The sequence below is a fragment of the Budorcas taxicolor genome, chromosome X (assembly GCF_023091745.1).
Source record: "Budorcas taxicolor isolate Tak-1 chromosome X, Takin1.1, whole genome shotgun sequence".
NCBI classification, from domain to species: Eukaryota; Metazoa; Chordata; class Mammalia; order Artiodactyla; family Bovidae; genus Budorcas; species Budorcas taxicolor.
The window spans coordinates 68,293,487-68,305,733 of NC_068935.1; the positions used below are offsets into that span (position 1 = coordinate 68,293,487).

At 40.6% G+C, this 12,247-nt stretch overlaps 1 protein-coding gene and 1 pseudogene across 1 annotated transcript in view; one reads left to right on the forward strand and one right to left on the reverse strand.

Annotated features, from left to right (window-relative positions):
* The first annotated feature begins 1,727 nt into the window (after positions 1–1,727).
* LOC128069505 (F-box/WD repeat-containing protein 7-like) lies at positions 1,728–5,639 on the forward strand (annotated as a pseudogene).
* A 120-nt stretch (positions 5,640–5,759) lies between these two features.
* Positions 5,760–12,247, reverse strand: part of CYLC1 (cylicin 1) — a 38,735-nt gene continuing 32,247 nt past the window's right edge. The window contains exon 4 of the mRNA XM_052662678.1: positions 5,760–5,864. Within this exon, the coding sequence (XP_052518638.1) occupies positions 5,760–5,864 (105 nt within the window). The remainder of the gene's footprint in view (positions 5,865–12,247) is intronic.

A 12,247-nucleotide genomic window follows, 5' to 3' on the forward strand; every position in this document is an offset into this window, starting at 1 on the left:
GGGACTCCCAAGGTGGAGGGAGGGGGTCCCAGCCACAGTGACATGTTCGGGAGCTGGGAGCTGGGGCAGCACCAAGCGGAGCCAGCACTCCCCACCTCACTGCCGCTCAGTTCACTGTCTCCCTAGCCCTGATGTCCAGATTGTTGTTGTTTTAACACCACATGTAGAAGAGACACTCTTTTCCATTATATATTCTTGCCTACTTTGTCATGGATTAGTTAACCATTGGTGCATGGATACTTCTGGGCTGTGTATTGAGTTCAATTGATCTATATATTTGCTTTTGTGCCAGTACCATGCTATTTTGATTACTAGAGATTTGTTTTATATTCTGCAGTCCAGGAGGGTTAGAACTATAACTTTCTCCCCTTTTCTCAAGTTCATTTTGCAATTCTGTGTCTTTTATAGTTCCATCTGAATTTTAGGATTATTTGTTATACTTCTGTGAAAAATGTCATGGATATTTTGATAGGGAGTCCATTAAATCCAGTAGATTATATGGGTAGTATGAACATTTAAAAAAATATATGAATCCTTCCATTCCAAGAACATTGAATGTCTTTCCATTTCATTACAGAAGCTCCAAATTCCTTCATTAATTTTCCATACTGTTCAGAGTATAGGTCTTTCACCTCCTTGCTGCTGCTGCTGCTGCTAAGTTGCTTCAGTCCTGTCTGACTCTGTGCGACCCCATAGATGGCAGCCCACCAGGCTCCCCCGTCCCTGGGATTCTCCAGGCAAGAACACTGGAGTGGGTTGCCATTTCCTTCTCCAATGCCGGAAAGTGAAAAGTGAAAGTGAAGTTGCTCAGTCGTGTCTGACTCTTAGCGACCCCATGGAATGTAGCCCACCAAGCTCCTCCATCCATGGGATTTTCCAGGCAAGAATACTGGAGTGAAGTGCCATTGCCTTTTCCGTTCACCTCCTTAGGGAACTCTTTTTCTTGTTTCATTCTTTCTGATGCTATGCAGGGGGCCATAACATCTCGCCACCGGAGTGTAATAGCTGGGGCTTCAAGCTAGGCAAATGCCCCCTGATGGAGGGGTGGGGGTGGGAACCCCGATGTGAAGCAGCATCTCGGCGGTGGGGACAGCAGGACTGGTACTGCAGTCCTTTCCTTCCCTCCCCCCTGCCCTCTGACCCCTCGCGGGTCTTCTTTCTGGGCCAATCGCCCGACTCCTGGCTTCTTGGCTTGACTCAGGGAGGAGTTCTTAGCGCTCCCTCCCTGCTCTAGCCCCGAGGGCTGTGGTGTTGGGGAGGGGACCCGGGGGGCAGGCTGCAGCCTCCGCCCAGAAAAAACTAGAAAACAAAAATCCGGAGCCTCCCAAACGTGACTGTTGGGGAGAGTGGCCTGGGACGGTACCCAGCTTGAAGAGACCCAGGAAGAGGAAAAGAGGAGGTAAGCAGGGCCCCAGCCACCTCTGTGGAAGAGACCCGGGTGGCCCGGATTGGTGATCCCAGCCCCACTTCGTGCTCAGTAACACAGTGGAGCTGCCGAGGCTGCTGCCTGGGTCCCAAGAAGGATAGGAAGCACCTCATTTTCTCAGCACCACTGGTTCTTCTCTAAATTGGAGTCTCAACCATCAGAGAGATTTATAAAAGGCTATCAAATATTTCGAATACTTCCTTAGGATAAATTGCCAGAAGTGGGTGAGAGGAATGTGAAAACCTTTGCATCTTCTGATAGTCTAGCCAAAGTCCAAGAAGTAGCAAGCTGGCTTTTGGAAATGAATCAAGAATTGCTCTCTGTGGGCAGCAAAAGACAACAAACTGGAGGCTCTCTGAGAGGTAACCCTTCCTCAAGTCAGGCAGATGGGGAGCAGATGAATCATGTGGTGGAAGAGGAAGAGCAGCAGCAGCAGCAGCAGCAGCAGCAGCAGCAGCAGCAGCAGCAGCAGCAGCAGCAGCAACAGCAGCAGCAGCAGCTCAGACACCAAGAGGCAGAGCACATTGTGAGGAATGGTGAAGTCGTTGAAGCAGAATCTAGGCCTGGACACCAAAATGATTCTTAGCAAGGACAGCTGGCAGGAAACAACAACTGGTTTATTTTGGTAGATGAAGACTCCTCCAGAAACCAGGAAGAACAGGAGGAAGCAGAAGAAAATGCTGTTGAACAAGATGAGGAGGATGAGGAGGAAGAAGAAATGGACCAGGAGAGTGATGATTTTTTATCAGTCTGATGACAGCAGCAGGGAAGATGAACATACATATAGTAACAGTGTCACAAACTCTAACAGTATTGTGGACCTGCCTATTCACCAACTCTCCTCCCAGTTCTATACAAAGACAACAAAAATGAAAAGAAAGTTGGACCATGGTTCTGAGATCTGCTGTTTTTCTTTGGGAAAGTAACCATGCAAAGTCTCAGAATATACAAGTACCACTGGGCTTGTACCATGTTCAGGAACACCAACAACTTTTGGCGACCTGAGAGCAGCCAATGGTCAAGGGCAACAATGACATGGGATTACTTCTGTGCAACTACCTACAGGCCTCCAGGAATGGTTGAAAATGTTTCAGAGCTGGAGTGGACCAGATAAATTGCTTGGTTTAGATGAACTTATTGATAGCTGTGAACATCATATGTAAAATATATGATGCAAGTGATAGAATCCCAGTTTCAATGAGACTTCATTTCCTTGCTCCCTAAATAGCTGGCACTTTATGCACTTTAATTCCCGGAACCTGAAGACCTGCTACAAGCAGCTCAGACTTGTCTTTACTGGAGAATATTGGCTGAAGACAACTTTCTCTGGAGAGAAAAATGCAAAGAAAAGGGTATTGATGAACAATTGTACATCAAGAGAAGAAAAGTAATAAAAGGAGTTTTCATTCATAGTCCATGGAAAAGTGCATACATCAGACAGTGCAGAATTAATACTAACTAGAGGTGAGGAGAATGCAGGTCTCCTAAGGTGCTGAAAGGACATGATGATCACGTGATCACATGCTTACGGTTTTGTGGTAACTGAATAGTTAGTGGTTCTGATGATAACAATTTAGAAGTTTGATCAGTAGTCACAGGCAAATGTCTGAGAATATTAGTGGGACACACAGGTGGAGTATGGCCATCACATATGAAATCCACATATCATAATTAGTAGATCTACAGATTGGACTCTTAAAGTGTGGAATGCAGACATGGGAAAATATATACACACCTTATATGGTCATACTTCCACTGTGCGTTCTATGCATCTTCATGAAAAAAAGAGTTGTTAGTGGTTCTCGAGATGCCACTCTTAGGGTTTGGGATATTGAGACAGGCCAGTGTTTACATGTGTTGATGGGTCATGTAGCAGAAGTCTGCTGTGTTCAATATGATGGCAGGAGGGTTTTGAGTGTAGCATATGATTTCATGGTGAAGGTGTGGGACCCAGAGACATCCCTTTGCCAACAAAGGTCCATCTTGTCAAGGTTATGGTTTATCCAGTAGTCATTATGGATGTGAGAGTTAGATTATAAAGAAAGCTGAGCACTGGAGGATTGATGCTTTTGAACTGTGGTGTTAGAGAAGACTCTTGAGAGTCCCTTGGACTACAAGGAGATCCAACCAGTCCATCCTAAAGGAAATCCGTCCTGAATATTCATCGGAAGGACTGATGCTGAAGCTGAAACTCCAATACTTTGGCCACCCAATGCGAATAACTGACTTATTTGAAAAGACCCTGATGCTAGGAAAGATTGAAGGTGGGAAGAGAAGGGAATGACAGAGGATGAGATGGTTGGATGGCATCACTGACTCAGTGGACATGAGTTTGAGTAAACTCCAGGAGTTGGTGATGGGCAGGGAGACATGGCATGCTGCAGTCCATGGGATTGCAAACAGTCGAACCTGACTGAGCAACTGAACTGAACTGATTCCTAGGAATATCTCTGGACCTGTTGTGGGCAGTGTGAGATCAGCTCAGATTCAGATTTGGCCTTACTCTAATTTGTACTTGCTTCCAGAGTCAATAATTGCCCCCATAGTCCACAGTCTCAGGCTAATTGTGGCAGTTTAATCTGCTGCACTTGTGGCTGCTGGAGTTCATTCCCTTCTACTTCTTTGGTCACACAACCCCAGGTATTGTGCTTTGGTTTTGTGCCTGCCTCTGCTTGTAGGGTACCTTCTGGTTTCTCTTCACTGCCCAGACAAGAGATGAGGCTTATTAGAGCTAATTTGCTCAGTCAAGTGGGGAGAGGTGGTATGACAGCCACAATTAGACTGTAGTAGGGACTGCATGTGGCATTAGATATCTGCCAGATTTTTTACAGTCTGAAGGAGGTTGTGCACTTACCTCAAGGAACTAGCCTAGAGTCATGGGTTCCTAGGTTGATCCAAGTTGATAAGGCTCTTGGCAAGGTGTGAGCCCTGTGCCCATTCACAGCTTGGTGGCAGCTGCCACCTCTGGGGTCAGGACTGTAGTGGCAGCATTTTGCCCACTGCCTCAGGCACTCTACCTGGGTTTGGCAATGACTACTGGCTTATGTTTCCCCATCTGAGGTAGTAAACTGCAGTTGAATCTAGTCCCACCACTGGTGCTCCTGCCGGCTTTGTTGACTGCCACTGGGGGCACAGCTGCTCTTTGCAAGCATGTAGTATTAGAATGTACCAACAGCAATGATCTCTTGCCTCTCTGGGAGGTCCAGGCTTTTCTCTGGATTCCTTCAGCTGTGTCATACTAGCCTCCTCAGAGTATCTTCATGGGAGTCAACTGCAGTCCTCTCCCTAGGCCCTACCCCCAAAGCCTGGGCCTGATCACCCTGCCCCTACTCACTACTGTAGGCATGAGCATGTAAGCCTTTTCTTGACTGGGAAGTCCTGTTCATTGTGAATTCTTTTTGCTTTGCCTTCTGAACACCTGTTGCTATGCTCCCCACTGAAATTCCCAAGTTCCTTCCTATCCCCACCCATGTGGGGATCTGTGAGTGTGTGGAAACTTTTCAGGACTCCCTTCTGGGAGCACAGTTCTCTGTCCTAAAATCTTTTATGTCTCTCTTTTTAAAATCTTCATCTTTTGCCCTTCCTCATTCTAAGGAGATTGGCCTGCCTTTTTGAAGTCTGGTTTCTTCTGCCTTGTTCAGAAGGTGTTCTGTAACTGTTGCATATGCAGATGAAGATTTGATGTATTTGTGGAGAGGGAGATGATCTCCCTATCTTATTCCTCCACCACCTTGGAAGTCCTCTCTAGATTTATTCTTGATGTATTTGTCTGTAGACTCTTTAATGATGGCCATTATGACTGGTGTGAGTTGATTTTCATTGTAGTTTTGATTTGCAATTCTCTAATAATTAACAATATTGAACATTTTTCATGTGTCTATATATTTTCTTTGGGAGAAGAAATGTTTATCCCTTCTTTAAATTTCCACTAAGAAGGAGAACCGCAGATGAAGTTTGGATGAGCAAATATGGATGGAGAAGTGGATCCTTTTATTGATAGTTATGGGAGTTTGCTGCTCAGATCTCACTTGGAGATCCTGCTGTGAGCAGTGTAGTCACCTGACAGTTTCTAGCTGTTGCAAATTTGAAATCCACCAGTGTGGAATCTGTGTCCACACTCTCACTAGACTGCTCCCAGCCAGTAATTGAGCAGCATGGAAGCACTAAGACCAGAATATTCCTGCCCAACACAGAATCCTGTGCTCCTCATTAGCCTAGTTGAAACTTTCTCTGAGCTATAGTGCAGTGTGGCTCTTCCTACTCATCTCTCCTTTCTTTCTGTTTTCCTTTCATAGCAGCCAAAACTGCATGGTAGTTTAAAGGCGCTCCCCAGCTACTCCTGCTCCCCTTTCCTTTTCTTCTCACCAGTGTTTCCCTCAATAAGTCTTTTATACTTCTCATTATATTTTAGCGTTTGACTCCTTGTGAGTTCCTGGAGCTTTAGGGGAGGAGGCCAGAATGACATTTAAGGTATAGGGTAAGCAATATAAGTGCCATTTACCAACTCTTTTGGAAGTATTTTATCAAAAAATATGGCTTGATTTGTGCATGCTAGCTGAATATCAGTACAGGGTCTGAACTTCATTCTTGTCCCTCATCTATTCATTTCTTGAAACATCATTCCTCCTTTATTGGTAGGTTTATTTATGTGAATTATATATATATATAATGCCATTTTAAAAAATACTATAGCTCATACACCATATACTCTCTTCTGCACCTTGACTTTTTCACTTATATTTATACTGGACATGTTTCCAGCTCACTACATAGAGAGGTAACATTCTTTGTCACATCCATATGACATTTCCATGAGAAGTATTTTTATATATCAACCAATCACTTATTGATAGATTGGATTGTTTCTAAACTTTCTGTATTTACAATGTCTAAATGAAAAACCTTTCACGTGCCATTTAGAGCACATGTAAATTTATAAAATGGGCTATAAAAATGATACCTATTTAAGAATTAGATTTGAAATCTAGTAATTTCTAAGAAAATGGAAGTCAATATAATAATAAAAGGACAGAAAGCAGACTGGGTAAAGTGAAGGAAGTCACCAAGTTTTTATCTGTCTGTGGCCACCATCAGGTGGCCAAAGTATTGGAATTTCAGCTTTGGTCTCAGTCCTTCCAGTGAATATTCAGGACTGATTTCCTTTAGGACTGACTAGTGGACTCTCCTTATAGTCCAAGGGATTCTCAAGAGTCTACTACAACACCACAGTTCAAAAGCATCAACTCTGTGCTCAGCTTTCTTTCTAGTCCAACTCTCACATCCATACATGACTACTGGAAAAACCATAGCTTCGACTAGATGGACCTTTGCTGGCAAAGTAATGTCTCTGCTTTTTAATAAGCTGTCTAAGTTGGTCATAGCTTTTCTTTCAAGGAACAAGGGTCTTTTAATTTTGTGGCTTCAGTCACCATATACAGTGATTTTGGATCTTAAGAAATTATTTCACAGTTTCCATTGTTTCCACATCTATTTGCCATGAAGTGATGAAACCAGATGCCATGAACTTAGTTTTCTGAATATTGAGTTTTAAGTCAGCTTTTTCACTCTCCTCTTTTACCTTCGTCAAGAAACTCTTTAGTTTCTCTTTGCTTTCTGCCATAAGTGTGGTGTCATCTTCATATCTGAGGTTATTGATATTACTTCTGGTAATCTTGATTCCACTCTGTGCTTCATCTACCCAGCATTTTATATGATGTACTCTGCATATAAGTTAAATAAGCAGGGTGACAGTATTCATCCTTGCTGTACTCCTTTCCCAATTTTGAACCAGTCCACTTTTCCATGTCAGGTTCTAACTGTTGCTTCTTGACTTGTATACAGGATTCTCAGGAGGCAGGTAAAGTGGTCTGGTACTTCCATCTCTTTTAGAATTTTCCATAATTTGTTGTGCTCCACACAGTTGAAGTCTTTAGTGTAGTCAACTAAGCAGAAATAAATATTTTTCTGGAATTCTCTTGCTTTTTCTATGATCCAATGGATGTTAGCAGTTTGATCTCTGATTCCTCTGCCTTTTCTAAATCCAGCTTGTACATCTCTAAGTTCTCAGTTCACATACTGTGGAAGCCTAGCTTGAAGAATTTTGAGCATTGCCTTGCTAGCATGTGAAATGAGTGCTATTGTGTGGTAGTTTGAGCATCTTTGATATTCCCTTCTTTGGGACTGAAATGAAAACTGACCTTTTCCAGTCCTGTGGCCACTGCTGAGCTTTCTAAATTTTCTGTCATACTGAGTGCAACACTTTGACAGCACCATCTTTAGGATTTGAAATAGCTCAGCTGGAATTCCATCACCCCCACTAGCTATTTTTGTAATGAGGCCCACTTGGCTTCAAACTCCAGTATGTCAGTCTGTAGGTGACTGATCAGACCATTGTGGTTATACAGGTTATTAAGATATTTTTAAAATAGTTCTTCCATTTATTCTTGACACCTCTTCTTAATCTCTTCTGTTTCTGTTAGGTCCATACCATTTCTGTCCTTTATTGTGGTCGTCTTGGCATGAGCTACTCAGTTCATGGTATTTTTATTATAGCAATCTGAACAGATTGTCTCTTTGTATGTATGTCTATATGCATGCATGTATCTTTTCTTCCACATGCATTTCCCCTCTCCAGAAGGACTATGAAAAACATATTCATAGGAATCTGTATAATGATTGATAAGCACGTTTTATCTTCCTATGGTCACTTGCAGTTTATCATTAAGTAAAATAATTAAATAAATAATTTCTTTTTATTATTTTTTTACTTTTTAAAATTGATTTATTTTAATTGGAGGCTAATTACTTTACAATATTGTGTTGATTTTGCCTTACATTGACATGAATGCTCCATAGATATAAACGTGTTCCCCATCTTGAAACCCCTCCCACCTCCTTCCCCGTACCATCCCTCTGGGTCATCCCAGTGCACCAGCCCCAAGCATCCTGTATCATACATCAAACCTGGACTGGTGATTCTTTTCACATATGATAATATACATGTTTCAATGCCATTCTCCCAAATCATCTCACCCTCACCCTCTCCCACAGAGTACAAAAGACTGTTCTATACGTCTGTGTCTCGTTTGCTGTCTTGCATACAGGGTTATCATTACTATCTTTCTAAATTCCACATATATATGTTAGTATACTGTATTGGTGTTTTTCTTTCTGGCTTACTTCACTCTATATAATAGGCTCCAGTTTCACCCACCTCATTAGAACTGATTCAAATGTATTCTCTTTAATGGCAGAGTAATATTCCATTGTGTATATGTACCACAGCTTTCTTATCTATTCATCTGCTGATGGACATCTAGGTTGCTTCCATGTCCTGGCTATTATAAACAGTGCTGCAATGAACATTGAGGTACACGTGTCTCTTTCAATTCTGGTTTCCTCAGTGTGTATGCCCAGCAGTGGGATTGCTGGGTCATATGGCAGTTCTATTTCCAGGTTTTTAAGGAATCTCCACACTGTTCTCCATAGTCGCTGTACTAGTTTGCATTTTCACCAACAGTGTAAGAGGGTTCCCTTTTCTCCACACCCTCTCCAGCATTTATTGTTTGTAGACTTTTGGATCGCAGCCATTCTGACCAGAGTGAAATGGTACCTCATTGTGGTTTTGATTAACATTTCTCTGATAATGATGATGTTGAGCATCTTTTCATGTGTTTGTTAGCCATCCGTATGTCTTCTTTGGAGAAATGTCTGTTTAGTTCTTTGGCCCATTTTTGGATTGGGTCATTTATGTTTCTGGAATTGAGCTACAGGAGTTGCTTGTATATTTTTGTGATTAATTCTTTCTTGGCTGCTTCATTTGCTATTATTTTCTGCCATTCTGAAGGCTGTCTTTTCACCTTGCTTATAGTTTCCTTTGTTATGCAGAATATTTTAAATTTAATTAGGTCTCATTTGTTTATTTTTGCTTTTATTTCCAATATTCTGGGAGGTGGGTCATAGAGGATCCTGCTGTGATGTGTGTTGGAGAGTGTTTTGCCTATGTTCTCCTCTAAGAGTTTTATAATTTCTGGTCTTACGTTTAGAACTTTAATCCATTTTGAGTTTATTTTTGTGCATGGTCTTAGAAAGTGTTCTACTTTCATTCTTTTAAAGTGGTTAACCAGTTTTCCCAGCACCACTTGTTAAAAAGATTGTCTTTAATCCATTGTATATTCTTGCCTCCTTTGTCAAAGATAAGGTGTCCATAGGTATGTGAATTTATATCTGGGCTTTGTTTTGTTCCATTGATCTATATTTCTGTCTTTGTGCCAGGACCATACTGTCTTCATGACTGTGGCTTTGTAGTAGAGCCTGAAGTCAGGCAGGTTGATACCTCCAGTTCCATTCTTCTTTCTCAAGATTTCTTTGGCTGTTCAAGGTTTTTTGTATTTCCATACAAATTGTGAAATTATTTATTCTACTTTTGTGAAAAATACCGTTGGTAGCTTGATAGGGATTGCATTGAATCTATAGATTTCTTCGGGTAGTATACTCATTTTGATTATATTGATTCTTCTGATACATGAACACGGTATATTTCTCCATCTACTAGTGTTCTCTTTGATTTTTTCGCCAGTGTTTTATAGTTTTTTATATATGTGTCTTTTGTTTCTTTAGGTAGATATATTCCTAACTATTTTATTATTTTCATTGCAATGGTGAATGGAATTGTTTCCTTAGTTTCTCTTTCTATTTTCTCATTATTAGTGTATAGGAATGCAAGGGATTTCTGTGTGTTGATTTTATATCCTGCCACTTTAGTATATTCATTGATTAGCTCTAGCAATTTTCTGGTGGAGTCTTTAGGGTTTTCTATGTAGAGGATCATGTCATCTGCAAACAGTGAGAGTTTTACTTTTCTTTTCCAATTTAGATTCCTTTTATTTCTTTTTCTGCTCTGATTTCTGTGGCCAAAACTTCCAAAACTATGTTGAATAGTAGTGGTGAGAGTGGGCACCCTTGTCTTGTTCCTGACTTTAGGGGAAATGCTTTCAGTTTTTCACCATTGAGGATAATGTTTGCTGTGGGTTTGTCATATGTAGCTTTTATTATGTTGAGATATGTTCCTTCTATTCCTGCTTTCTGAAGAGTTTTTATCATAAATGGATGTTGAATTTTGTCAAAGGCTTTCTCTGCATCTATTGAATTAATCATATGGCTTTTATTTTTCAGTTTGTTAATGTGGTGTATTAAATTGATTGATTTGCAGATACTGAAGAATCTTTGTACCCCTGGGATAAAGCCCACTTGGTCATAGTGTATGATCTTTTTAATGTGTTGTTAGATTCCGATTGGTAGAATTTTGTTAAGGATTTTTGCATCTATGTTAATCAGTGATATTGGCCTGTAGTTTTCTTTTTTTGGTGGCATCTTTGTCAGGTTTTGGTATTAGGGTGATGGTGGCCTCATAGAATGAGTTTGGAAGTTTACCTTCCTCTGCAAATTTCTGGAAGAGTTTGAGTAGGATAGGTGTTAGCTCTTCGCTAAATTTTTGGTAGAATTCAGCTTTTGTTTGCTGGAAGATTTCTGATTACAATTTCAATTTCCAGGCTTGTGATGGGTCTGCTAAGATTTTCTATTACTTCCTGGTTCAGTTTTGGAAAGTTGTACTTTTCTAAAAATTTGTCCATTTCTTCCAAGTTGTCCATTTTATTGGCATATAATTTCTATAATAGTCTCTTATGATCCTTTGTATTTTTGTGTTGTCTGTTGTGATCTCTCCATTTTCATTTCTAATTTTACTGATTTGATTTTTCTCCCTTTTGTTTCTTGATGAGTCTGGCTAGTGGTTTGTCAATTTTATTTATCCTCTCAAAGAACCAGCTTTTGGCTTTGTTGATTTTTGCTATGGTCTCTTTTGTTCCTTTTGCTTTTATTTCTGCTCCAATTTTTAAGATTTATTTCGTTCTACTAACCCTGGTATTCTTCATTTCTTCCTTTTCTAGTTGCTTTAGGTATAGAGTTAGGTTATTTATTTGACTTTTTTCTTGTTTCTTGAGGTATGCCTGTATTGCTATGAACCTTCCCCTTAGCACTGCTTTTACAGTGTCCCACAGGTTTGGGGTTGTTGTGTTTTCATTTTCATTCATTTCTATGCATATTTTAATTTCTTTTTTGACTTTTTCTGTGATTTGTTGGTTATTCAGCAGCGTGTTGTTCAGCCTCCATATGTTGGAATTGTTAATAGTTTTTCTCCTGTAATTGAGATCTAATCTTACTGCATTGTGGTCATGAGAGGGTAACAGGCAGGAAGGCCAGGGGTCTCAAAATGGAGGAAATAGCCTGCAAGTGTCAGACATTTTTATCTCTCTTAAGCGACAGGAGGAAACAAACTAGTGATATTTTTTCCTTCTGTATGCAAATTTAAAAGGAGATTTCTCTTAAAATACTTGTTGCCATAATAACACCTGTTTTCACCTGAAGTTAACTATTCTCAAACCTTGAGATAACCAATGCATTTTTCTTATGAAATGTTTGTCTTAAGCTATGCTAATGTACTATGCATTTACCCCAGACTCTGTCTTCAAGTCGGTTCTGCCTCATGGCTCAGAACTTACTTGACAAACCAGCATGCTATACTCAGATATTTTTTCCCCTAACTTATGTAACTGAAACTATTTGTATGTTAATCTGTCCTTCTACAAGATTCAAGTTAATCACTTTATGGCCCAGGATGGACCATTTGGTGTCATGATTAGCCCAAAATGCATCTTGCATTTTGGGTGAGGGGCCTGGTGCCATTCTGAGTTTTAGGACATTCCTTTCTTTCATTAACAGACTGCTAGTGACTATATAACATCCAGCTGAAGACTAGGAGTG